The sequence below is a fragment of the Nycticebus coucang genome, chromosome X, assembly GCF_027406575.1.
Source record: "Nycticebus coucang isolate mNycCou1 chromosome X, mNycCou1.pri, whole genome shotgun sequence".
In the NCBI taxonomy this organism is placed as follows: domain Eukaryota; kingdom Metazoa; phylum Chordata; class Mammalia; order Primates; family Lorisidae; genus Nycticebus; species Nycticebus coucang.
Window position 1 is genome coordinate 8796844 of NC_069804.1, and position 27993 is coordinate 8824836.

General features: G+C 38.9%; 1 protein-coding gene across 4 annotated transcripts in view; it reads right to left on the minus strand.

The window, feature by feature from the left end:
- Positions 1 to 21707: 21707 nt before the first annotated feature.
- MID1 (midline 1) overlaps positions 21708 to 27993 on the minus strand; it is a 367686-nt gene continuing 361400 nt past the window's right edge. For all 4 annotated transcript variants that reach the window (XM_053580019.1, XM_053580020.1, XM_053580016.1 and 1 more), the window contains exon 10: positions 21708 to 23244. In XM_053580019.1, coding sequence (XP_053435994.1) covers positions 22896 to 23244 — 349 coding nt within the window. In that variant the 3' untranslated portion in view covers positions 21708 to 22895. The remainder of the gene's footprint in view (positions 23245 to 27993) is intronic.

Sequence of the window (27993 nt, forward strand, 5' to 3'; positions counted from 1 at the left end):
CCTCTAGCAGCAACCTTCTCCATTTCAGGATGTCCGGAGTGCCAGGTCTGGAATGCAGGGAGGGAGCAAGAGGCAACTGATAACAGATGCTGCAATTTGGCCACTTCCCTCCTTTCTCTGTCTGCACCAATTCCCGGGGGGTCCTGGGGTTAGTCAGAAGCCTTAATTGGGCTCCTTGTTCTAAGCCGACAGCTAGAGTTACTCTTGTCGCTTCTCAACATGGCTTCACCAAGATGGTCTTACCCCAAAGCCTGGTATGAGAATTTAAACTTGAGGATATTCATCTCGGTCATCATCCGCATGAACTTATTTACTGGGCGCTGCCAAAAGAGTGGCTCACAGAAAGGCTACATACCCAACTCCGTTCAGATCCGTCTACTCCAAACTTTCCAGCTGTAGACTGCTTTCTTCACCAGACCTTATCTTCTCTCTCTTCCATTCTTTGGAAGTAGAAGCAAATGGGAATAGGAGAAAATCATGCTTTATTCAGAAAGTATATAAAACCTGATATTGTCTATGTTGAAGAGCAATGAACAGAAAACTAAAATATGCAGAATCCTTGTTTTATTTAAATATCTACATTAAAAAAATGCTTATCCGAGTTTACATTCTGTCACTCCAAGACTTATAACAGGGCATGTTTTCTTCTGCAAAAATTTTTGAGTTTTTTCCACTTTAATTAAAATAATTAAGTAAATGTTTCTTGTAACTGATGAAACCAAAGATGTGAAAAGGAAGAGTAAACTATCCACACACCTCCTTTCCTACTCTATATAGAAGGCCATTGTTAAGGGCTTTGTGGGTGTTCTTTATAACTTACTCCATACTCATGTAAAAACAGACAAATATAACTAACCACATATATTAGTTATGTATTGCTGTATTATAAATTATCACAAATTTACTGGCTTAAAACAATACATATTTACTATCTCACAACTTCTGTGGGTCAGGAATCCAGGCACACTTTAGCTAGGTCTTCAGTTAACGTTCTCACAAGGCTGTCACCAGGATGTCAGCTGGGCTGCCTTCTCATCTGAGGCTCAACTGGGGGAGAGCCTGATTCCAAAATCACTCAGATAGTTGGCAGAATTAATTTTCTTGTGGCTGTGGCTGTAGAAATGCTAGTCACTTGCTATCTGTTGCCTGGAGGCTGCCTTCAGGTTCCAGAGGCCATTGAGAGTTTGCTGTCACATGGTCCTCATAATAATATGGCCACTTGTTCAAGGCTAGCAATGCGAGTCTCTCCAGTGTGTGCTAGCAAGATGGAATTTTATATAAATATATCATGATGTAACATCACAACAGCAGCATCCCATCTCCTTTTCTATATAATGTTGGTTAAAAGCAAGTTGCTGGTCCTGTCTACACTCAGGAGGAGGGCATTGTACAAGGGTGTGAACACCAAGAGCTGGGGATAACGGAGCGCTCCTACATTCTGTCCACTACAGCATTCTTGTGTACAACAAAGCTGCCTGCAGTACCCTATGAAGGCTCTTGGTTATTGCTATTTGCATTTTTACTTATGTCACCACACCTTTCATAATGCCTACAGCTTGCTTTTATAACGTTTTAGCAGCTGTATAAATATTTGGTGGTATGGATAAATGACAATATAACTAACCTTACCCCAGTTGATTTACATTTATGTTGTTTCTGGTTTTTTGCTACTATAGTTGACATCTTTTTACATAAGTCCTTAAGAAGTGGTATTTTATTTTCTAGAAGATATTGCAATGCCATGGTCTGTGGACCAAATCTGGCCCATTGCCTGTTTTTGTACAACCTGAGTGGCTAAGAATGGTTTTTATATTTTTATGTTTTGTAAAAAAAAAACTATGTGACAGAGACCATATGTAGCCCTCAGTGCCTAAAATGTTTACTATTTAGCACTTTACAGGAAAATTTTGCCAATTCCTGTCCTATATAACAGGTTCCAAAAAAAAATGGGAATGTCATGTGTTTTGACATGTTTTGCAAATTTAACAAATATTGACAGTTTACTTTCCCAAAATATTATGGCAAGTAATCCTCCCCCAGTGAAGTGTTATTAGAGTGCCCAGAATCTTGATAAATGTTGAGTATTACTGTTTCTATTAATTTCAGTTAATCTGTTGCACAGCAAATTGCATGGCCTGTTTCTTCTTTTAGAATTTTATGGCAGCTAGAGAGGTTGAGCATTTTTGAAATATTTACTGACTTTTTAGATTTTCTCCTTTTGTGTGTGTGTGTGTTTTTTTATTGTTAAATCATAGCTGTGTACATTAGTGCAATCAAGAGGTACAATGTGCTGGTTTCATATCCAATCTGAAATATTCTCATCAAACTGTTCAACGTAGCCTTCATGGCATTTTCTTAGTTATTATATGTAGACATTTGTATTCTGCCTTTAGTAAGTTTTGCCTGTACCCATTCTAAGATGTACTGTAGGTGTGGCCCCACCCATTACCCTCCCTCCACCCTAACCTCCCCACTCCCTTACCCTTCCTTGGCCCTTTCCCCATAGTCTTGTGCTATAGTTGGGTTATAGCCTTCATGTGAAAGCTATAAATTAGCTTCATAGTAGGACTGAGTACATTGGATACTTTTTCTTCCATTCCTGAGATACTTTGCTAAGAAGAATATGTTCCAGCTCCATCCATGTAAACATGAAAGAGGTAAAGTCTCCATCTTTCTTTAAGGCTGCATAATATTCCATGGCATACATGTACCACAATTTGCTAGTCCATTCATGGGTCGATGGGCACCTGGGCTTCTTCCATGACTTAACAATTGTAAATTGGGCTGCAATAAATATTCTGGTACAGATGTCTTTATTATATTGTGATTTGTGGTCTTCTGGGTATAAACCTAGTAAAGGAATTATAGGATCGAATGGCAGGTCTATTTTTAGGTCTCTAAGTATTCTCCAAACATCCTTCCAGAAGGAACGTATTAGTGTGCATTCCCACCAGCAGTGTAGAAGTGTGCCCTTTTCTCCACATCCACGCCAACATCTCTGGTTTTGGGATTTTGTTATGTGGGCTACTCTTACTGGGATTAGGTGATATCTCAAAGTAGTTTTGATTTGCATTTCTCTGATGATTAAGGATGATGAGCTTTTTTTGATGTTCTGATGATTAAGGATGATGAGCTTTTGTTCATATGTTTGTAGATCATGCGTCTGTCTTTTTTAGAGAAGTTTCTCTTCAACTCCCTTGCCCACCCTGAGATGGGGTCACGTGTTCTTTTCTTGCTAATACGTTTGAGTTCTCTGTGGATTCTGGTTATTAGACCTTTATCGGAGGTATAACCTGCAAATATTTTCTCCCATTTTGAGGGCTGTCTGCTTGCTCTACTTACTATGTTCTTGGCTATGCAGAAGCTTTTTAGTTTGATTAGGTCCAAGTAATGTATTTTTGATATGGCTTCAATTGTCTGGGGAGTCCTCCTCATAAAATATTCACCCAGGCCGATTCCTTCAAGAGTTTTCCCTGCACTTTCTTCAAGTATTTTTGTAGTTTCATGTCTTAAGTTTAAATCTTTTATCCAGTGAGACTCTATCTTAGTTAATGGTGAAAGGTGTGGGTCCAGTTTCAGTCTTTTACAGATCGCCAGCTAGTTCAGCCAGCATCATTTGTTAAATAGGGTATCTTTTCCCCACTGAATGTTTTTAATTGGCTTGTCAAAGATCAAATAACGGTAAGTAGCTGGATTCATCTCTTGGTTCTGTATTCTGTTCCAGACATCTACTTCTCTGTTTTTGTGCCAGTACCATGCTGTTTTGATCACTATCGATTTATAGTACAGTCTCAGGTCTAGGAGTGTGATTCTTCCTGCTTTGTTTTTATTTCTGAGTAATGTTTTCGCTATTCGAGGATTTTTCTGATTCCATATAAAACGAAGTATTGTTTTTTCAAGATCTTTAAAATATGATAATGGAGCTTTAATAGGAATTGAATTAAAATTATATATTGCTTTGGGTAGTATAGACATTTTAATAATGTTGATTCTTCCCAGCCATGAGCGTGGTATGTTTTTCCATTTGTTAACATCTTCAGCTATTTCTTTTCTTAATGTTTCATAGTTCTCTTTGTAGAGATATTTCACATCCTTTGTTAGGTATACTCCCAAATATTTCATCATCTTTGGCACTACTGTGAAAGGAATAGAGTCCTCGACAGTTTGTTCGGCTTTGCTATTGTTGGTATATATAAAGGCTACAGATTTATGGGTGTTGATTTTGTAGCCTGAGACATCGCTGTATTCCTTGATCACTTCTAAAAGTTTTGTAGTTGAATCCCTAGTGTTTTCCGTGTATATGAACATATCATCTGCAAAGAGTGAAAGTTTGATCTTTTCTGACCCTATGGGGATACCCTTGATCGCCTTTTCTTCCCTAATTGCAATGGCTAAAACTTCCATTACAATGTTAAAGAGCAATGGAGACAATGGGCAACCTTGCCTGGTTCCTGATCTAAGTGGAAATGATTTCAATTTAACTCCATTCAATACGATATTGGCTGTGGGTTTGCTGTAGATGGCCTCTATTAGTTTTAAGAAATGTCCTTTCTATACCAATTTTCTTAAGTGTTGTGATCATGAAGGGATGCTGGATATTATCAAAAGCTTTTTCTGCATCAATTGAAAGAATCATATGGTCCTTATTTTTTAGTTTGTTTATGTGCTGAATTACATTTATAGATTTATGTATATTGAACCAGCCTTGAGAGCCTGGGATAAATCCCACTTGGTCATAGTGTATAATTTTTTTATGTGTTGTTGGATTCTGTTTGTTAGGATCTTATTGAGTATTTTAGCATCAGTATTCATTAGTGATATAGGCTAGTCTCACTGGAGTTAGATGATATCTCAAAGCAGATTTGATTTGTATTTCTCTGATGATTAAAGATGATGAGCATTTTTTCATATGTCTAGGCTGCTCACCTGTCTTCTTCAGAGAAGTTTCTCTTCAAATCCCTTGCCCAGCCTGCGATGGGATCACTTGTTCTTTTCTTGCTTATACGTTTGAGTTCTCTGTGGATTCGGGTTATTAAACCTTTGTTGGAGACATAACATGCAAATATCTTCTCCCATTCTGAGGGCTGTCTGCTTGCTTTACTTACTGTGTTCTTGACTGTTCAGAAGCTTTTTAGTTTGATCAGGTCCCAGTAGTGTATTTTTGAAGCTGCTTCAATTGCCCGGGGGGTCCTCCTCATAAAATACTCGCCCAGGCCGATTTCTTCAAGGGTTTTCCCTACACTCTCTTCTAGTATTTTTATACTTTCATGTCTTAAGTTTAAATCTTTAATCCAGTGAGAGTCTATCTTAATTAATGGTGAAAGGTGTGGGTCCGGTTTCAGTCTTCTGCAGGTTGCCAGCCAGTTCACCCAGCACCATTTGTTAAATAGGGAATCTTTTCCCCACTGAATATTTTTAATTTGGCTTGTTAAAGATTAAATAAGGGTAAGTGGCTGGATTCATCTCTTGGTTCTCTATTCTGTTCCAGACATCTACTTCTGTTTCTGTGCCAGTACCATGCTGTTTTGATCACTATCGATTTGTAGTATAGTGTGAGGTCTGGTAGCGTGATTCCTCCTGCTTTGTTTTTATTTCTGAGTAATGTCTTGGCTATTTGAGTTTTTTTCTGATTCCATATAAAATGAAGTGTTGTTTTTTCAAGATCTTTAAAGTATGACAGTGGAGCTTTAATAGGGATTGTGTTAAAATTCTATATTGCTTTGGGTAGTATGGACATTTTAACAATGTTGATTCTTCCCAGCCATGAGCATGGTATGTTTTTCCATTTGTTAACATTTTTAGCTATTTCTTTTCTTAGAGTTTCATAGTTCTCTTTATGGAGATCTTTCACATCCTTTGTTAGATAAACTCCCAAATATTTCATCTTCTTTGGCACTACTGTGAATGGGATAGAGTCCTTAACTGTTTTTTCAACTTGACTATTGTTGGTATATATAAAGGCTACCGATTTATGAATGTTGATTTTGTAACCTGAGATGCTGCTTCACTCCTTGATCACTTCTAAGAATTTTGTAGTAGAATCCCTAGTGTTTTCCAGATATACAATCATATCATCTGCGAAGAAGGAAAGTTTGATCTCTTCTCGCCCTATATGGATACCCTTGATTGCCTTTTCTTCCCTAATTGCAGTGGCTAAAACTTCCGTTACAATGTTAAAGAGCAATGGAGACAATGGACAACCTCGCCTGGTTCCTGATCTAAGTGGAAATGATTTCAATTTAACTCCATTCAATACGATATTGGCTGTGGGTTTGCTGTAGATGGCCTCTGTTAGTGTAAGAAATGTCCCTTCTATACCAATTTTCTTAAGTGCTCTGATCATGAAGGGGTGCTGGATATTATCAAAAGCTTTTTCTGCATCAATTGAAAGAATTATATGGTCCTTATTTTTTAGTTTGTTAATGTGCTGAATTACATTTATAGATTTACGTATATTGAACCAGCCTTAAGAGCCTGGGATAAATCCCACTTGGTCATGGGGTATAATTTTTTTGATGTGTTGTTAGATTCTGTTTGTTAGGATCTTATTGAGTATTTTAGCATCAGTATTCATTAGTGATATTGGTCTATAATTTTCTTTTCTTGTTGGGTCTTTCCCTGCTTTGGGGATCAAGGTGATGTTTGCTTCGTAGAATGTGTTGGGTAATATTCCTTCGTTTTCTATATTTTGGAAAAGGTTTAGTAGTATAGGTACTAGTTCTTCTTTAAAGGTTTGGTAGAATTCTCATGTAAAGCCATCTGGTCCTGGGCTTTTCTTTTTAGGGAGATTTTGTATAGTTGATGCTATTTCAGAACTTGATATGGGCCTGTTCAGCATTTCCACTTCGTTCTGGCTAAGTCTTGGTAGGTGGTGTACTTCCAGGTATTGGTCGATTTCTTTCAGATTTTCATATTTCTGAGAGTAGAGTTTCTTGTAGTATTCGTTAAACATTTTTTGAATTTCTGAGTGGTCTGTTGTTATTTCATCTTTACCATTTCTGATTGATGAAATTAGAGATTTTACTCTTTTTTTTCCTGGTTAGGTTGGCCAAAGGTTTGTCTATTTTATTGATCTTTTAAAAAAAACAACTTTTGGGTTTATTGATCTGTTGTATAATTCTTTTGTTTTCAATTTCGTTTAATTCTGCTCTGATTTTGGTTATTTCTTTTCTTCTGCTGGGTTTGGGGTTGGAGTGTTCTTCCTTCTCCAGTTGCTTGAGATGTTCCATTAAGTTATTAACTTCCTCTCTTTCTGTTTTCTTGAGGAAGGCTTGCAGTGTTATAAATTTCCCTCTTAGGACTGCCTTTGCAGTATTCCAGAGGTTCTGATAATTTGTGTCTTCGTTGTTTTATACCAAAAATTTGGTGATTTCCTTCTTAATCTCATCTATAACCCATCTATCCTTCAGCATAAGGTTGTTTAGCTTCCATGTTTTTGCATGGGCATGCAGGTTCCTGTTGTTACTGAGTTCAACTTTTATTCCATGATGGTCTGAGAAGATGCAAGGAATAATTTCTATTTTTTAAAATTTGCCAAGGTTAGATTTGTGGCCTAGGATGTGGTCGATTTTGGAGTATATTTCGTGGGCTGATGAGAAGAATGTGTATCCAGTTTTTGGGGGATGAAATGTTCTGTAGATGTCTGTTAAGTCCAGATGTTGAATGGTTAGTTTAAATCAAAAATTTCTTTGCTTAGCTTCTTTTTGGAGGATCTATCCAGCACTGCTTAAGGGGTGTTAAAATCTCCAACTACTATGGAACTGGAGGAAATCAAGTTGCTCATGTCTGTTAGATTTTCTCTTATAAATTGAGGTGCGTTCTGGTTGGGTGCATAAATATTAATAATTGAGATCTAATCCTGTTGAGTATTACCTTTAACAAATATAAAGTGTCCATCCTTATCCTTCCTTATTTTGGTTGGTTTAAAGCATATTGAGTCTGTGAATAGGATAGCAACGCCTGCCTTTTTCTGCTTTCCATTTGCCTGGAGTATAGATGACCATCCCTTCACCTTGAGTCTATATGTGTCTTTTTTTTTTTTTTTTTGTTGTTGTTGTTGTTTTTGGCCAGGGCTGGGTTTGAACCCACCACCTCTGGTATATGGGACTGGCACCCTACTCCTTGAGCCACAGGCACCACCCTATATGTGTCTTTTAATGTAAGATGTGATTCTTGTATGCAGCAGATATCTGGCTTGAGTTTTTGTACCCAGTCGGCCAACCTGTGCCTCTTTAGAGGACAATTTAAACCATTCACATTAATTGAGAATATTGGTAAGCTTTTTGAGAGTCCGGTGGACATTTTTAATCCTTTTGCAACTGTGTATTGTTGGGATTTGATCAGAATTTGTTGGAATCCTTTTGCAACTGTGGATCGTTGGAATTTGATCAGAATTTTCTGGGTGGGTTTACTTTTGTGGTGGAGGATTACGCTGGTCTTAATGGAGGATAGGTCTGAGAATATCCTGGAGAACTGGTTTAGTTATGGCAAATTTCTTCAACATGTGAATGTCATTGAAGTATTTAATTTCTCCGTCATAAATGAAGCTCAGTTTAGCTGGGTACAGGATCCTGGGTTGAAAGTTATTTTGTTTTAGGAGATTAAAGGTTGACAACAACCCTCTTCTAGCTTGAAAGGTTTCAGCAGAGATCTGCAGGTATTCAAATATTCTTGCCCTTGTAGGTGATGGTTTTCTTTCGTCTGGCTGCTTTCAGAATTTTCTCCTTCATATTAACCTTAGTGAAATTGATAATGATGTGTCTGGGTGATATCTTATTTAGGTTGAGTCGTGCTGGAGTTCTGAAACTGTCTGCTATCTGAATTTCAGAATCTCTTGGCATGTCTGGAAAGTTCTCCTTCATAATCTCATGGAGAAGAGACTCTGTGCCTTGTGATATCACTTCATCACTTTCAGGGATCCCTATAAGATGAATATTGTTTTTTTTTTTTTTAATTGTTCCTGAGCTCTCTGAGAGAGTGATCTGTTTTTGCTCTCCATTTCTCTTCCTCTTTGAGAGTTTGGGAGCATTCGAAAGCTTTGTCTTCAATGTCAGAAATCCTTTCTTCTGCTTGCTCCATTCTGTTGCTGAGGGATTCTACTGTATTTCTCAGATCTTTGGGGGCTACAACTTCTTGTCTCAATGTGTCAATATCTTTGGTCATTTGGTCTTTGAATTTGTTGAATTCTTGAGATTTTTTTTTGGGTTACTGCTTGGAATTCTAATTCGAGTTTATTTTGTTATCCAGATTCTGAATTCGATTTCTGACATCTCAGTTATTTGTTTGTGCATGGGATCTTGTGCTGTGTCTGCCCCATTGCTCCTTGGCGGAGTTGATCTACTCTGATTATTCATATTGCCAGAGTTTTTCTGTTGAGTTCGCCTCATGATTGTTTTTCCACTGTTGCCTCTGGCCGTCCTCAGAGTTGGGGAGGTGTCTATCCAAGATTGGACTCCAGCGGGATCACTCTATTGTTGCTGATCTTTGTAGGGAGTGACCCTGTGTAGTACCTCTGCGGCTGCCCCAGCTAGGGAGTTCTGGTTGTGGAAGCAGCTCTGTAGTGTGACACACCTGGATCCAGCAACAGGGCGGGAGGTGGTGCACACTATTCTGGGAGTGCCTGGCACCCAGTGAGTTTTGCACAGAGAGCCCAAGGCTCCAGCAGTTTCTGGCCAGGAGAAGGGCTCTGGGGGGCATGCGGCTACCATTGTCCCTGGCCAGATGAGTGGGCCCGTGTGGAGGCAAGGAGGGTAGAGGAGGGAGGGAGGACGTAGGGTTGTGTGGTTCCCGTAGTTCCTTGTCAGAGCATGCGGAGGCCTGGCAGGCGCAGCTCTTATGGAGGTCCGGGTGGTGCCCAGGAGTTTGAGGTTGCTATGAGCTGTGACACCATGGCACTCTACCCAGGGCAACAGCCCGAGGCTCCAGTGTGCCAAATCCGGTCTCACTCTGCCCCTGAGGGTTAAGGTTATAAGACAGCTCAGTCCCCGCCTTTAGGCTGCTCAGTCACTAGGTTACTAGCTCCCGCCCAATCCTTGCTCTGCGATCCTGAGGGCAGAGCTTGCCGGGGCAGTTCTCACAATGGCTCCCTTTGGCCCACAGCCGAATACTATTAGCTCTGTCCGGCTCAGTGGCTCAGTCTGGGGCTCTAGACAATGCCCAAAGTTCTCCGCACTCCTGCTCAAGCTCTTCCCAAGGCAGTTCAAGTGAGTGCCAAGTCCAAAAACACCAAAACAGTTCACAGGTAAGGCCTTTCCAGTTCGCAGTCTCACTGCTGCTTGTACTTACGGTTGCTGGCAGGATTAGGTCGATCAAACACATGCAACCACTTGCCAGTTTTCCACTTCGATCAAACACACGCAACCACTTGCCAGTTTTCCACTGTTTTTGTCCTCCTCTTGGGGTCCAGAAGTCCCTTGCTGACTCCCTGTATCCTGAAAGGGACGATTATAGGCAGATCCCACCAGCCAGAGATGCCTGGAGTCTTATCTCCCCAGACTCACCATGCCCAGTTGCAGGCAAGCTGTTACTCGGCTGCCTTATTGCTCCACCCTCCTAGATTTTCTCTGTTTGAAGTATGTATGCATTCCATTTTTTGCATTATCTTTTTCCACATTGCATAAATAGATCCCTAGGGCTAGTAGGGACCAGCCTCAGTGGTAGATGCTTCAAATTCAGCAGTGAAGGTACTCTGAAAGTTTTAAAAACCTCTTTGTAAGAACTCTTAGAATAGAATAGATATGGTAGTTCCAACAAATGAATGTGTGTTTCACTTTACATGAAGCCAAACACATCTCTCTTTTTAGTTTAGGAAATTCTCCCCTACCCCTTATTTGTACAAACTTTCTCCTAAAATTTCTTCTACTTTAAAAAATGATTTGACTGATCTGTTTGACTATTCCTATGTCACTGTCCTAGTACTTTCATGAGAGGTTCTTTCCAGTGCATTTTAATATATCGTATGGCAAGTTCTCTCTCTCTATTCTCTTTTTTGATTGTTAATTATTGTCTCATTTTCTAAATGAACTTTATCTAGTTATTCCCACCAATGAAGATAATTTTGAATCTTGCTTTTCATTTTTTTCCAGATTATTCTACATGTTTCATTTACAGTAACCTACAGAACAATGTTGAATGGCACTGCTAAAACTGAGCATTCCTTATTTTTGCCCTCAATTTGAAAGGGAGTATTTTGGAATTGCTTCACTTAAAATTATGCTTGCTGTTGAAGTATGGAAGTGGGGTCTATTTTCTTCAAGTAGTTTTCTCTTATTCCTTTTTAACTAAAATGTTTATTATGAGTGGTTGCTAAAATTTATCAGATTTTTTTTTAAATTTATTATTAAATCATAGCTGTGTACATTAATGTGATCATGGGGCACCACACACTTGTTTTGTAGACCATTTGACACATTTTCATCACACTGGTTATCATAGCTTTCCTGTTGAAACATTTACAGTTTATCAGATTTCTTTTGAAAAATCTATTAATGTTCTTTAGCTTTTTCTTTTCTTTTTTAAAAAACTAAGTATGCTGATAGGGTTTCCCACTATTGGAACATCTTCCCATGTCTGGAATAAACCCTACCTGGTAATGGTGCTTTTTGTATCTATCTCTGTCATCTATTTATTTATTTTTAAATAATGCTGGGCTTAATTTACAAATGATGGAATTGCTATAGAGATTTTTGATTCCATCTTTATCAGGGTTTAGAATAAAACTTATGCCGGACAAGTTCACAGGGGATTTTTCATATTTTGGATCATCTGAAATGATTTAAATATATAGCAAGCACCTGCTTTTTAAATGTTTGGTGGAATTTAATTGTAAGACTATTGTGGCTTGATGTTGCATAATTGTTAGAGCATCAATTACTTTTCTAATATCCATGATTAATCTTTTACTTTTTTCAGGTTTTCTACTGAAAAATAAAAAATAAAAATAAAAAACTTCATTCAAATTAATATGAGGGTACAATATTTAGGTTACATTGTTCTCACTTCCAGGGCAAAGTTCCATTTGTAGAAGAACCCCTCATTTGGGGGGCGGGTGATACACCCTTGCAATGTGCACATTAGGTGAGATCCTGCCTCATGCGTTCCCACCCTCTGGCATCCATCCTCCCCGCTCCTGTTCCCCTGTACCCCTGAACTGGACTATAATAGTGTTTTATTGTTCTTAGGAACATGTAATTGTTTATATGTTGATTTCATATTAGTATGGAGTATATTGGACATTCATCTTTCCATTCTTGTGGTACTTTACTGAGAAGAATGTATTTCAACTCCATCGAAGTAAATGTAAAAGATCTAAAGTCTCCATCTTTAATGGCTGCATAGTATTCCATGGTATACATATACCACAGTTTGTGGCTTGATGATGTTGTGTAATTGTTAGAGCATAGATTACTTTTCTAATATCATCCATGATTAATCTTTTACTTTTTTCAGGTTTTCTACTCTTTAGGCCAACTTTAGTAATTCATATTTTATGAGGAAATTGTAATTTCCCTTTAATTTCATTAATTGTCATTGAGTAGCGCAATGTCCTCTTTATAAAAAAAAAACCCTTCCATTTCTAAGGTTACATCTCCTTTGTCATTTCTGATAAGAAATAATGAATATTTTTCTAGAGAGGAATTAATCTGTTTTATTTTTAATTTTGAAAAGTCAGGAGTGTTAAGGTATATATTATATACAGTAAAATTGGCCTTTTTCTAGAACTTAGTTGGGTGAGTTTTGACAAATGCATACAGTCATGTGACTACCACTACAATGAAGATATGGAACATTTCTACCATTCCTGAAAGTTCTCTTAGGCCCTTTTGTAGTGAACCCCTCTCCCAACTGGAAGCCCCTGGTAACCACAGATCTATTCTGTGTTTCCATAGTTTTGCCTTTTGCAGAAGGACATACAAATGGAATTACAGAGAACTTAGATTTTACTTGGCATTATGTGTTTGATTTCAAACACATAAAAGTAGCACCTTCTTTTCCATTGCTGAGTAGGAGCCCTTTGTATGCATCTTCCAAAATTTGTTTATTCATTGCTATCTGGGAGACTTGTATTATTTCCATTTCATGTGTGTATAGTTATGAATAAAGCTGCTATAAAAATTCATGTATATGCTTTCATTCCTCTTGTGTAGATGTGATTGCTAAATCTTATGGCTTCTTTTTTTTTTTTTTATTTTTTTTGTAGAGACAGAGTCTCACTGTACTGCCCTCGGGTAGAGTGCCGTGGCGTCACACGGCTCACAGCAACCTCTAACTCTTGGGCTTACGCGATTCTCTTGCCTCAGCCTCCCGAGCAGCTGGGACTACAGGCGCCCGCCACAACGCCCGGCTATTTTTTTTTTTTGTTGCAGTTTGGCCGGGGCTGGGTTTGAACCCGCCACCCTCGGCATATGGGGCCGGCGCCCTACTCACTGAGCCACAGGCGCCGCCCAAAATCTTATGGCTTCTTTAGATCTCAGATGTAAGACTTTCATGTTATATATTATTGAGCGAGCTTGGCAGTTTTTATCTTTCAAGAAACTTGTCTATTTCATCTAAACTGTCAAGTTTGTAATATTGTCTTATCCTTTTGATGTCTGTAGAATTTCTAAAGATGTCCTTTCTTATATCTGGCACTGTTTTGTTTTCTTTCTTTGTTTTCCTTGTTAGTCTGGCTAGAAGTTTATCAATTATATGGATATTTTAAAAACCCAGATTTTGGTGGCATTGATTTTTCTCTATTTAAAAATAAAATTTCATTGATTTTTGCTCTTACCTTTAATATTTCCTTCTCTCTGCTTGCCTTGCTTTTATTTTGTTCTTTTTGTAATCACTTATGGTAGAAATTTAGACAATTGACTTTTTTCTTTAATATTATCATTTAATGATATAGATTTCTCTAAGCACCAATGAAATTGCATAGTGCACATTTTGATATCATATTTTTTATTTTTGCTCATTTCAAAATGTTTTCTATCTTCTGACTTCTATGACTTCAGAAGTTTTTGATTTCCATTATTTGGAGATTTATGTATATCTTTGTTATTCATTTCTAATTTAATTCTATTGTGATCAAGGAGCATACTTAGTATGATTTCAACTTTTTATGTTTATTTTTTAAATGTTTTAAAGGCAGGATGTCTTTTTTGAGACAGTCTCACTCAGTTGCCCTGTGTAGAGTACTATGGTATCGTAACTCATAGCAACCTCAACTCTTGGGCTCAAAAGATCTCCTTTCCTCAGTCTCCCATGTAGCTGGGACTGTAGGCACCTGACAGAATGCCTGGCTATTTTTAGTAGAGACACGGTCTCTCTCTTGCTCAGGCTGGTCTGAAATTCCAGAGCTTGAGCGATCCACCTGCCTTGGACTCCCAGAGTACTAGAATTATAGGTCTGAGCCACCACACCTGGGTAATAGCAGCTTTTCAAAATTTGTGGTGATTTGTTCTATGGCTCAAAGTACAGTCTATCTTTCTGAATATTCACTGAGTACTTGAATGTGTATTCTGCAGTTATCCAGTGAAGTGATCTATAATGTTAATTAGGTCAAGTTTGTCAAGTTCAAATCTATCATTTTTGGCTTCATGAATTCTGATGTGTTAGTTCATTTTATGCTGCTATGACACAATATCTGAGGCTGGGTAATTGATAAGATCCGAAACTTATTGCCTTACAGTTGTGAAAGTTCATAAGTCTATGATCTAGGGGCCAGCATCTGATGAGTGGCATTTCTGTTGCATTATCGCATACTAGAAGGGGAGAGGGTGAGAGAGGTGAGGGGACACATTCAAACCTTAGAAGGTCTGTTTTTAGATGCACATACTTTAGGGCTGATACATTTTCTTGGTGAATTGACTTATTCTGTGATGTCCCTCGTTATCACTGGAAATGTTCCTTGTTCAGAAGTGTATTTTGCTCTTAATATAGCCACCCCAGATTTCTTTTGATTAGCATTTGCATGTTGTATCTTTTGTTATCTGGTTACTTTTAACCCAGTATGCCTTCGTTATTTAAAGCAAGGTTCTTATAAATTGCTTATAGTGTAAGATAGGTAAGCCTGGAGTTGTTCTTGAGTCACTGTATCTTTTGGAAAAGTGGATATGACTAGCTCATTTAAAGGGGCTGAAAAGCAATAGACCTGGGAACAAGGGAACAGGCTATGAAGTCATGAAGGACCCAGAAATCAGCTCATGCAAAGAAACAGGCAGGGACATTGGGTTGGTAACCTGAAGTGCTGAGGAAGCAGAGGTAATACACGCTTAAGGTGAGATTCCAAATAGAGCGTGACTGCTGCCTGGGAAGTACACGCCAGAGTACATACTAGAGATCAAGTCAGAAGACGTTTAAGGCCAAAGAACCCCATGACTGAGAACTGAAGAAAGAGGTTGAGACTGATACTGAAGTGCAAAATAGGGAATCTGGTTTCTGGGAAAGCGAGTGGAGCTACTGAGGAAGTGGGGCACCAGGGTCCCAGAGGACCTGCTGCGAGACAAAAGTAGACAGTGATACCCGATAGCTCACTATATTTGCATGTAGATTGTCTTAGAATACAGAATGAGCCACGCTAGCAAGTGTAAATTACATAAATGCAATTCTAGATGTGGAAGTCGGAGACAGGAGGTGATAGAAGACACTGGTGGGCAGGTTTACTTCCTCAAATTTAAGGTCTTATTTTTGCCATTATAAAGAAAAGATGGAATTTGTTAGGAGGTAGTGTTTCAGCTTTTATTTTGGTAATGTTTTTTATTTTCTAGTACACAGGGTTGTTGCAGATATGAAGCCCTTTTTTTAAAAAAAATACCCAAGTCTTTAAAAAGAGAATGCTAGATGTTGTGGGTTTAAGAGAAAGTCACAAATAAAACATATTCCTGAGAAATTAGAATTTTACTCTAAATATTTAATCACCTACTATAAGGCAAACATTGGGCTAAGCCAGTCCTGGTTTCACACTCCAAGGATATTACAGTCTAATCAGATCAAATAAACAGAAATGGTAAGCAAAATTTACACAAATGCTAAATTGCAACCATGACAAACATTATGAAGGGAGGTACCCATTGCTTTATGGATCAGTTATTAGGGGAATTTGGGTGAGACAGGGAGATCAGGGAAACCCCCCCCCCCCCCCCCCAGGAAATGATGGCTAGAAGAAATCTGGTATATTAGCCCTAGTTAAGAAGGTGAGGGAAGAGTGGTTCAGGTGGAGGTCTGTGGCTCCGGAACATAGCTGCCACAGCTAGTGTGGCTGGAGTGCAGGGAAAAGGAGAATGATTCAAGATGATGCTGAGGACATATGCGGACACAAGACCGTGGAAGGGCTTGTAGGGTAGCATGGAAGAGTTTCATGGAAAATAGGTGGGAAGATTTGAAGGATTTTAAGTCATTGTGTGGGGTTGGGAGCGGGCGTGAGAATAGCGGAAAGAGTGTGCAGAGGTATGTGTGACATGATCTGATTCAGAGATTACCTTGGATGCTCTGGGGGATGAATTAAAGGAGAAGGTGTTGTGTGGATTGCAGGTAGACCAGTTGGGTTATTTTATCTGTAGAGGGTGAGACACATGAAAGCTCAGATTTGGAGGTCGTTTGTAGAAGTAGAGAGGAGTAGGTCAGTTAAAAGGATACGAAAGGACTTGGTGATAAATTGGACATGGAGAATGAGGGAGACATCAAGCACAAACGTTCAGTTTTTAATTCACACAACTGACTGAGTAGGATGGGATTTGTGGGAAAGACCATGAAAGCAGTTTTGGGCATGTGAAACTTGGGGTGTCCTTTAAGCATTCAAAAATGATTACTGATAAAACAGGTCTATGTGTAGGGCTGATCTTAGTGGAGAAACTAGGCCTGGGGATTTGAATTTGGGAGACTTCTGTACAAAATGGCGATTGAGGCAATGATGCGCACGACCTTGCCTAAGGAGGCGTTAAAAAAGAACTAGATAGTCCACATCTCAAAAACTACCATAAGTCAAAATGAGACCAGCCAAACATCTATGAGACGGTGTATTCATCCGGATGCCAATTTGATGTTAGCGAGCACTTTTTGGTAGTGCCTAGACACTGCACTCCCAATGGAGTGTGGGGGAGTTGGTTCTTCACAACAGGTGAAGAAACAAAAACAGTAGACAGAGAAGGTGAGGGAGGGCGGTAGTCAGAGGGGAGAATAAGATTGGCAAAGGGGTAAGATGAGCACTATTACTTGAAATGCGTTAGTGAAAATGAACAGCTTTTAATGACCATAATCAAAATTGAGCTTTGAGAATAAATAGACTGTGCAAAAGAACCAATGTTCATTAAATCATTTTCTGTGCTACCCCTTAATTGGCAATAGGTTTATGACCATGACATATTTGTTCGTTAATTGCTATGCTTCCTATTTAATCATGCTTTACTGATTCTCTTAGAAGAGAACATGGCTGAAAAAGACCCACAGAGAGACCTGAATTCCTTTCCATAAATTGTTCATTACTAACACTGGACAATTACAAGAAGGGTTTTTCTATAAGTCCTCAACCTCATTTTTATTTGACATTATTGAATATACACCTCATAGAATGATACTCAAGGAAAAGGGATTTTGTAAGTTCCACGCCTCCCTTTTTGTGTTCCTATTATAATCTACTCTTGAACGTATTTTACTTGTATACTTAAAAAAAAAAGATGTGATGTGGGCTACCCTGCAAAGTGTATGAGTTGTCCTTCAAGTTGACTTTGAAAGGTGATTAATTATAGCAGTGGTCTGTTCACTTTCAAAAGTTCCAATTAAATATACCTTAAAACTCTTATCAAAGGGAATATATTTTACATACCTGTCACTTGAGAGAAGGGCTGAGGTGAGTCAAAATTACAAAAGGAGTACCGTTAATCATTAGAATGCTGGCACACCCCGCCCTGTTCTGTTGAATGAACCCTTGAGTGCCCCTGTCTTTAAGTACTCCTTAACTAATTCTCCGCAAGTTCTATGAGTTCAGAGAAGTGATGTAACTGTTAGAAAGGACTTTTAGGGCTCACTGAAGCCCAGAGACATGAAGGGACATGACTGAGTTCTCAGTGAGTGAGGGGACAGCTATAGAGTGAGGGCTTTGGGCTGCCAGTCCAGTACTATGTCCACTACAGTAGGCGTTGGCAAACTATATAGCCCACGGGCCTAATCCAGGCCAATGCCTGTTTTTAAAAATGAAGATTTATTGGAACACAACCCATCCCTTCATTTACATATTCTCTATGGTTGCTTTTCCTCTACAGCCATAGAGATGGTATGGGCTACAGACCTTAAAGTATTCATTATCTGACCCTTTATAGAAAAAGTGTCAAGCCCTGTGACTGTAAGTGTTGGCTGCTAATCCTGACTGCGCTTTAGGATCATGTCAAAAAAAAAAAAAAAAAAAAAAACAAACAAAAACACAGGTTGCCGAGCCACTCTCACCCATCTCACTCCAATCTTTCAGGATGGGATCCATCAGCATTTGCAGAAAAGGTGATTTAAATTTAAAAACCACTGCATTACACCTTGCTGCCTTTACAGCACGTTTCAGGCCGAAAGTGCCTATTTTTTTGGACTATGAGACTGGGAACAGCTTTCCAGAGCAGCACTCACAAACTTTCAAAAGTATCAGAAACCCCTGGAGTGCTTATTAGTACTCAGATTCCTGAGTCCTGTCCCCAAGATTCTGATCAGTTCTTACCAGCTCGCCCAGGTTGTGCAGATGCTGCCAATCCCTTTGCATAGCACTGAGACCAAAAAGGCTAGCATCTAGAAGGAGAGCCAGGTCCTAGACACCATGGGGTGGGGTTGGGGATCTGTTTATGGAGCAAGTACTGGAATTGTCTTAGACCACACTGTTAAGATCACCAGTCCTCTGGTCAAACCATCCTCTAGCCCCATCTAAATGACTTGAAATCAAGCAAGCTTTTTTCTGTATTTCCACTCCTGTGTAGCTTTTCTTCTATTGTGTTTTTAATTTTGAGGACTATTCTGAGTGTTGTAAAGTAACTATATTTTGAATGGAGAGAGGTGGATGGTGCATGTGAGACAGTTTCTGGTGTAAAAGAAAAAATGGAGCATATGACACAAAGTAGCATGGAAACAGTAGAATTTGAATAAATATTTGCCAGCATCATAACTGCAAAAAACCAAAGTGATGAAAAGGCAACAGAGACGAGTAGACATAGAGGGGTTTGGAACCACGAAAATGATTTTATTTTGAACTAGAAAGCAACAGCAATTAAGACAGTAATCTTGGGTAAGGGTTTGGCAGTGTGACTCAAGTACCAGGCCTTGAGTTTGGTCCGCTGCAAGTAGTGGCAGAAAGAGAGCCGACTTTTCATTCCCAAACTGAGTTCATCCAGATCATGGTGTTCATCAGTGACTCCCATTTACACAAGCTGGCCTTTCAGATTTTCGTAACTGTTTTGTTACTATTTTTAAAGGTGGAGGAGCTACTGCAGTGAGAGTTTTTAATTGGTGCCCCCTCCTTTTCTTGTTTGGTGTATCAGGCATTGAATCAATTACAGAAAAATAAAAGTATTTACCAGAGTTTTGCATTTAAAAAATTCCCCACCCACAGTTTTCTAAACTGCAGCACTACTGATACTTGGGGCTGGGTAACCCTTTGTGGTGGAGGCTCACTGTGCCCTGTAGGGTGTTTAACAGCGTCCTTGACCTTTAGCCACTAGATGCCCATAGCTTCCCTTCCCCAGTTGTGATGAACAAAATTGACTCCAGGCGTTGCCAGATGACTCCTGGGGGCAACATCAAGCCCTGGTTGAGAAGCACTGTTCCCATCACCGTCTTGGATGCTTTGTAACACCTTGTTAAAGTAGACCAGATCATCACCTTCCCAACATCAAATGCGAATGCTTGTGAGCACATATGCTTGTGTCTCTGCAGTTGTTTGCATGTGTGTCTCTGGAGTTGTTTGCATGTGCGTCTGGAGCTGAGATGGAATTCCACATTCACTGGAGGCTGCTAGTTCAGTTCCTCGGGAAGTTCAGATATATATATATAAATCAGTACCAGAATAAAAAGCCGGTTTGTATTCATTCAGGCCATTTCCTCTTCTCTAGCAGAAACCATCATCCATATCTGCAGTCAGTTTCTGAAGTCACTTGCTTTTAAAGCTGAAAAAAAAAATCTTTACCCAGGCCCACCCTCATCTTAATCCACCATTTAGATGCCTATTTGAATGATATAGCCAGCCACTTTCAAATTTGGATCCAGATTTATTTATTTGTAGCCACCAGGAAGAGAGGTACCATGTTTGACTTCTGTTGTGAGTACTGGCTACATCATTTGCAAGGCCCAGCGCAAAGTGAAAATGTAGGCCCTTGTTCAAAATTTAAGAATTTCAAGACAGCAACAGCAAAGCATTAAAATGAACATAGGCCCCTTCTGAACCCTGGGCTCTGGGCACACCCGTGATGCCAGACCTGGCAGTCTTGGGTAGCGCTGTGTCAATTTTGTTGTATTAACTTAAGTGGCACTGTCATCTCTTTTGCCCTTGTAACGGTGATGCTTCCTGTGAAGTGAGGACCTAAAAAAAAACCATGATCCCAATTCATTTAAAGAGAATGCAAAATTACACTGCAGCAAATGTTTACAGCATATATTTTTTAGACTTTCAAAAAAATCCACATGGAAATTTTTCTACATCGTTACAGTAATTAAACACTGTGGCCTTTCACCATATACATATTTTCCTGTAAATATGACAACCTGGATATATAATAGTAATTGCTACTATCCACAGTGCTTTTAAGTTAGCCAAGAGTGAGATTTTCACAACAAAATTATAATAGATTCTCTTGTGTCCTTATAAAAATAGCCAAAAACATACCCTAAGTGGCTTGCCGTGAAAATTTGAGTAGTAACTTTATACTGGAAAACATTATTTTTATGGAAATATTATCCTTCTGGTAAATGCTTTATGTTAATATCATAAGGCAAACTGTAGCATTTATTGGTACCTGGAAACCATGATTTTAAAAACTCAGAAGCTGAGTTTTAGTCCCTTTTATTTAGAACCTGTTAGTGTACAAAGTGCATTAAAATATCCATTATCCAGTTACCCAAAATGTATGTAAAAATTACTGAGACAACCCTTTCAGTTTATTCAGGGAAGGCAAATACACATTGTTTTTATATTGTAAAAAAAAAAAATCCCATTAAGATCAACAATTTTTCCACTGAGGTGTCCACCTTTCAGATGTGAAATTATCTTGAGTAGCTATCAAAATATTCATCTGGGTATAAATAATATAGTAAATATATAGAATCTTATCTGTTAAGAAAAAGGAGTGTCTGCCAGGGAAGAGGGTGGAAAGATGCAGGAGGCGGGCTTGGCCTCCCTGATAGTCTGGGTTTACAATCACCATGAGCTTTGGCCACATGATGCTGAAATAATGGGTTCATTGACCTATTTCAGGGAAGCAATTGGTTGATTTGGTTAAAAATAAAATCCCTAGAAACAATGCCTAAGTCCACCAGTCTGTTCAGTCAAAATGGCTGAAACCCAATATCCCAAGTAAATACTTTAGCAATAGAAACCATTTATAGAGGTCATGTCCTTCATCAAGGTAGAACCAATGCCAGAGTCCTGGTCCAAGAGTCATAGACCATTCCAGCGTATCAGATAAGCATGTAAAATATCCATCCTATCTGACATTTTATTAGCCAGATTCTATTATCAGGTTCTCAAATAACGAGTTTGAGTTTTGTTTTTGGTCTTACAACTCTATGGTAAACTACACTAGACTATGGAGGGACGTCTACATCTTTAAAGATGTGTTTAATAAAAGTCTGTTTATAATGTTTGAGGCATGTATCTAGTGAATGGAACTTTATGCAATGTGCCTTGTCATTACCAACTCATAAATATTACGTGTTTTTGATGACCTATTTGGATGTGATATTGATGATCAGGGCCATGTGCCCATGTTCCAGAGCACAGAATTCAATCCAAAATGGTGCTACATTTTGTGACAGAACATGTTGCCTCAGCTCCAGAAACAAGGGGGAAGGAAATAGATTAAATGTAGTGAAGAAATTTCACAGGTCTAAAAGAACTATTAAAAGGATAAGATAGATTTTTATGCCATGAAACGGGATTCCTACTTCTGATAAAACACAAATCAGCCTAAAGGTTTTCAAATTATTCAATTCAATAGGATTCAAAATGACTATGTTCAATTGCAATCTTATTCTTTCTTAATGTTCTCCCAGAATCCTTAACCCTGGAAGAAGCAGGAAAAAATCTGGCCAAAGGTTTCAGAACCTTTCTTTCCACCATTATCCCACTAACCATCAGAGGGAAAGTAAAGATTCAGCCATGGCAAGGTCTGAGTTCCATGGCAATTATTTCATTCTCTCTCTTGCTCTCCATTTTTGACAGCACAGTTAAAACACTCCAAATTAAACCAGAGTAGGGAAGCCTGTTTATTTCCCTACTAGGTTCAAATATATTCTGTTATGCACTGTTGAGATGACAAGACCTACCATGGGGTCAGTACACATATGAGATATTATGTGTGCAGGTGAACATACAAAACTACAACAGTTTTTTTTTTTTTTTTTTGCAAGCCCAAAAAAATGTATGTAAATAGCTGGCAAACTTATGGGCCTCTTCATGTGCAAAACCAAATAGTTCCTAAGAGTTGTAATCCTGATTATGTTTCTCTTATAAATAATCTATAGATTTTCCTAAATAGAAAAAAAAGAAATTATTAAAGCCTGTTCTTAACACAGTAAAAGGAGAGGAATCTCCCATTTTGAGCCCTATCTTAGCCAATTTCTGGACACTTTTTGGTGACATTTAACCACACTCTTGAAGCCTATGCTTTCTCAGTCTCCTAACTAGTGGCCTCAACCTTTCTATTTCCCAGAAAGCAGCTCCATGTGGCCAATGCTCATGGCAGCTGCTCTGTGCAGTCCAAATGGTCTGGGATGGGAAGCCCAGTTATAATCGTCAGACACTTGTTCCACACAGTGAAGGTGGGGCACACGGGCTGTGTAAAGGCGACCTCAAAGGTGTAGAGGTGGATGGAGTTCAAAGCATCATAAAAGGCGACAGAGCCATTGTCATAGTCCAGCAGGATGCCAACGCGCCGCAGGTGAGGGGCTGGTTCGATGGGGATTTCCTTGCTGTTGTGTCTCACCACCCAGTTATTGTTGCAGCGACAGAGTGCCCAGGAGGCAGAGTTCTTCCCAATCCACTCATGCTTTGGGGCTGATTTATAAGCAAGGCCAATGGCATACCTGCAGAAACAAAACCGCAAGAATAAGAACAATGAGCCCCATTCCACGTGCATGTTAAATCTGTTCTGTGGTCGCCAGGGGTCATAAAATCATCATCATCTGTTGTCCTTGTCCATTTTCTTTAAAGGAAAGATTGGCAAGACCCCTAACACCTGTGTTCCTCATCTCCTTCCCTCCCAAACATACCGTGGTGGAAAGGAAGCATTGTATTTACCCACATTCCTATTTTCAGCTCAAACACTATGGAGGAATTTGAATTTTTTCTCCTACCTTCATGAAGATCTACTATGGATTCTCTAGGCCAACACCCACAGAACTTTCTGTAATGATCGAAATGTTCTGCCAGCCAGTATGGCGGCCACAAGCCACATGTGGCTACTGGGTTCTTACTGTGGTTGGCAAGACTGGGAAACTGAACTTCAAACTTATTTAATTATAATTAAGTTAAATTATTAAAATAGCCACATATGGTTCATGGCTGCCATACTGAACAGTACAATTCTGGAGTTCTCCTTTCAACTTTTTTTTCTAATTGGGGATTCATTGAGGGTATCAGATGTCACACACTGAGACCCCACCCCCCTCCCTCTCTCTGCTCTTCCTTTCCCCCACCTCCTCCTTCTCTGCTCTCCCCTTTCCCCACCCCCAACCATGTCATTAATTGTCCTCAAATCAAGATTGAATACATAGGATTCATACTTCTCCATTCTTGTGATGCTTTACTAAGAATAATGTGTTCCACTTCCATCCAAATGGATGGAATACAAATGCTGTGAAGTCTCCATTTTTTTTTAATGGCTGAATAATATTCCATGATATACATATACCACAGCTTGTTAATCCATTCCTGGTTGGGGGGCATTTAGGCTGTTTCCACATTTTGGCGATTGTAAATTGAGCTGCAATGAACAGTTTAGTACAAGTGTCCTTATGATAAAAGGTTTTTTTCCCCTTCTGGATAGATCCCCAGTAATGGGATTGCAGGATCAAATGGGAGGTCTAGCTTGAGTTCTTTGAGGTTTTGCCATACTTCCTTCCAAAAAGGTTGTATTAGTTCAGACCCACCAGCAGTGTAAAAGCGTTCCTTTCTCTCCACATCTGCGCCAGCATGTGCAGTTTTGGGATTTTGTGATGTGGCCCATTCTCGCTGGGGTCAGATGATCTCTCAGAGTGGTTTTGGTTTGCATTTTCTCTGATAATTAAGGATGATGAGCATTTTTTCATGTTTGTTAGCCATTCATCTGTCTTCTTGAGAGAAGGTTCCATTCATCTCTCTTCACCATTGATATATGGGATTATTGGCTTTTTTCATATGGATTAATTTAAGTTCTCTATAAATCCTAGTTAAGCTTTTGTCTGATTCAAAATATGCAAATATTCTTTCCCAAAAGCTGTACAGAAGCTTTTCAGTTTAATTAAATCCCGTTTGTTTATTTTGGTTGTTATTGCAGTTGCCACGGCAGTGTTCTTTACCCAGGCCAATATCTTCCATTGTTTTTCCTATGCTTTGAGGATTCTTATCGTTTCACGCCTTAAATTTAAGTCCTTTATCCATCTTGAATCAATTTTTCTGAGTGGAGAGAGGTGTGGGTCCAGTTTCAGTCTCTTACATGTGGCTATCCAGTTCTCCCAGCACCATTAATTGAATAGGGAGTCTTTTCCCTAGTGTATGTTCTTGTTTGGTTTATCAAAGATTAGGTAGTTATGAGTTGTTAATTTCATTTCCTGCTTTTCTATTCGATTCCAAATGTCTATGTCTGTATTTTTGTGCCAGTACCATGCTGTCTTGACCATTATAGCCTTGTAGTACAGCCTAAAATCTGGTATGCTGATGCCTCTAGCTTTATTTTTATTACTAAGAACTACCTTAGCTATATGGGTTTTTTTCTGGTTCCATACAAAATGCAGAATCCTTTTTTCCAAGTCTTGAAAATAGGATTTTGGTACTTTAATAGGGATGGCATTGAATCGGAAGATTGTTTTTGGAAGTACAGACATTTTAACAATGTCCAGAACTATACATTTAGGGGCTCTTGTTTCATTGATTTCTTTCTTTCTACTCAGAAGACTGAAGGACTAATCGCCATTGGTTTAACTGCTCATTTAAATAAATCAAACTATTTTTCGGATTTAAAAAAAAGAAAAACAATGTTGAGTCTTCCCAGCCGTGAGCATGGTATGTTCTTCCATTTGTTAATGTCCTCTGCTATTTCCTCTTTTAGGGTTTCATAATTTTCTTTATAGAGGTCCTTCACCTCCTTCGTTAGGTATATTCCTAGGTATTTCATTTTCTTTGAGACTATGGTGAAGGGAGTTGTGTCCTTAATTAGCTTCTCATCTTGACTGTTATTGGTGTATACAAAGGCTACTGACTTGTGGACATTGATCTTATAGCCTGAGACATTACTGTATTTTTTGATGACTTCCAGGAGTCTTGTGGTTGAGTCTTTGGGGTTCTCTAAGTATAAGATCATATCATCAGCAAAGAGGAAGAGTTTCACCTCCTCTGCTCCCATTTGGATTCCCTTTATTTCCTTTTCTTGCCTAAATTGTATTGGCTAAAACTTCTAGGACTATGTTGAATAGTAGTGGCGACAGAGGACAACCTTGTCTGGTTCCAGTTCTAAGGGGAAAAGCTTTCAGTTTAGCTCCAATCAGTAAGATATTAGCTGTGGGTTTGTCATAGATAGCTTTGATCAGTTTAAGAAATGTGCCGCCTATGCCTATACTCTTTAGTGTTCTAATTAGAAAAGGATGCTGGATTTTATCAAATGCTTTTTCTGCATCTATTGAGAGGATCATACGGTCTTTGTTTTTGCTTCTGTTGATATGGTGGATAACGTTTATGGACTTGTATATGTTAAACCAGCCTTGCATCCCTGGGATGAAACCTACTTGATCATGATGTCTGACTTTTTTGATGATAAGCTGTAATCTATTGGCTAGGATTTTGTTGAGAATTTTTGCATCTATATTCATGAGTGAGATTGGTCTGAAATTCTCCTTTTTGGTTGGGTCTTTTCCTGGTTTTGGTATCAGGGTGATGTTTGCTTCATGGAACATATTGGGGAAGATTCCTTCCTCCTCAATTTTTTTGGAATAATTTCTGCAGTATGAGAATAAGCTCTTCTGTGAAGGTTTGATAGAATTCTGGTGTGACGCCATCTGGACCAGGGCATTTTTTTTGTTGGGAGATTTTTATTGTTGCTTTGATCTCAGTGCTTGAAATCGGTCTGTTAAGGAGATCTATTTCTTCTGCGCTAAGTCCAGGAAGAGGGTGTGATTCCAATTATTGATCCATTTCCTTCACATTGTCAAAATTCCTTTTGACTTTTAGGTTTTCACTTAGCGCCATTTCTGTCATTTTTCATGATCTCAACTGCATTTTGCCAAAGGGATAAACGTGATTTCCATTTGCAGGGGGTAAGTCTCTGATCTGTATATCACAGGGACAATGTTATCTTGCAGTTATTTTAAGGAGTAGAGACTACCTATTAAGTTCTGGGTATAAAGCCTGGTATGTAATATTCAGTAACTTATTTTATTATTATTGCTGGATGACACATTAACACTAAGTACCAGAATCAGAACCTGAATGTAGGATGACTCAAAAGGCCACAAACCTAACATTCTATAAGGACTTCCTACACCAGAAAGTGTGTAATTCACCATTTGGTAATTGTGCCAAGAGCCCTTCTGATTATATTTCTTACTACACTTTTTATAAAATTCTGGATGTCTTTAAGCAAACGGATCTGCTGATTATTCTAATGTTCTATCACACATTCTTTAAAATGTAGAATTCTTTCGTTCTTAATCTCTTTTTTTCCCCCCGAGGCATGTCTCTGTAATATTCTTAGTATTTCACAGTTATAAAAATAAGCAAAACCCATCACTCTTAATAAAGAGTGAAGGACTCGTAGTTTTAATGTATTTTAGTAGAAGCCTCTCTAAAGAGATATTGACATGTGGTACCTTACCCAATGAGAAAAACTATACTTGTCTTTGATAAAATGACATGCTTTAAAAAAAAATCACATTAGATTTAAAATCCAATCACTTTAAGAGTGGTATGCTAAAAAAACAAAATGCAATGTCATCATTAAATTCAAAAAGAGGATGGAATTGATACTGCATTGAGCCCCTCGTGCCAGCCTGTCTGTCATCAACACAACATCCTCTCTTCCCTCCCGTCCATGCTCCCCTCGTCTGGGGCGAATCCCAGGGTACATTTCCCAGAATCCCCTTTCCTAGAAAAGTCTGGGTCAGGTTCTGCTCTTGTGAGGCCTTTGTACAAGATCCAGAAGTTCTAACAGGAGGGGAAAAACTCTTTTCCCATGGCAGACAGGAGATAAGAGGTTTGTGGGAGCTTCTGGATGGGCTCCTGGTACACCTGCCTCTGCTGTGGGCAGCTTTGTGGGAGGAACTCATGCAGAACATAATCCCTGGCTTATGTTCCCAGCCCTCCCAGGGGTCCTGTAAGCTTCCGGCTCCCCTTCTCCACAGTGGACTTTGAGTGTCTCAAGTGTTTTGTATAACTGATACCCTTTAGAAAGTTTTCATCTTGTAATTTTCAATACCTCTGCCAGGCCAAGAATCTACATGTGTATCACAAGTTGCCACATACCATTTTTATTTTTTTATTAAAGAGCTTTGATGTTTATTTCCCATTTGGACCTTATCTGAACCCTACAAAGTAGATGCATCAGGTAGGGATGACTTTATTAGTAAATGGAAATACAGAGAAGG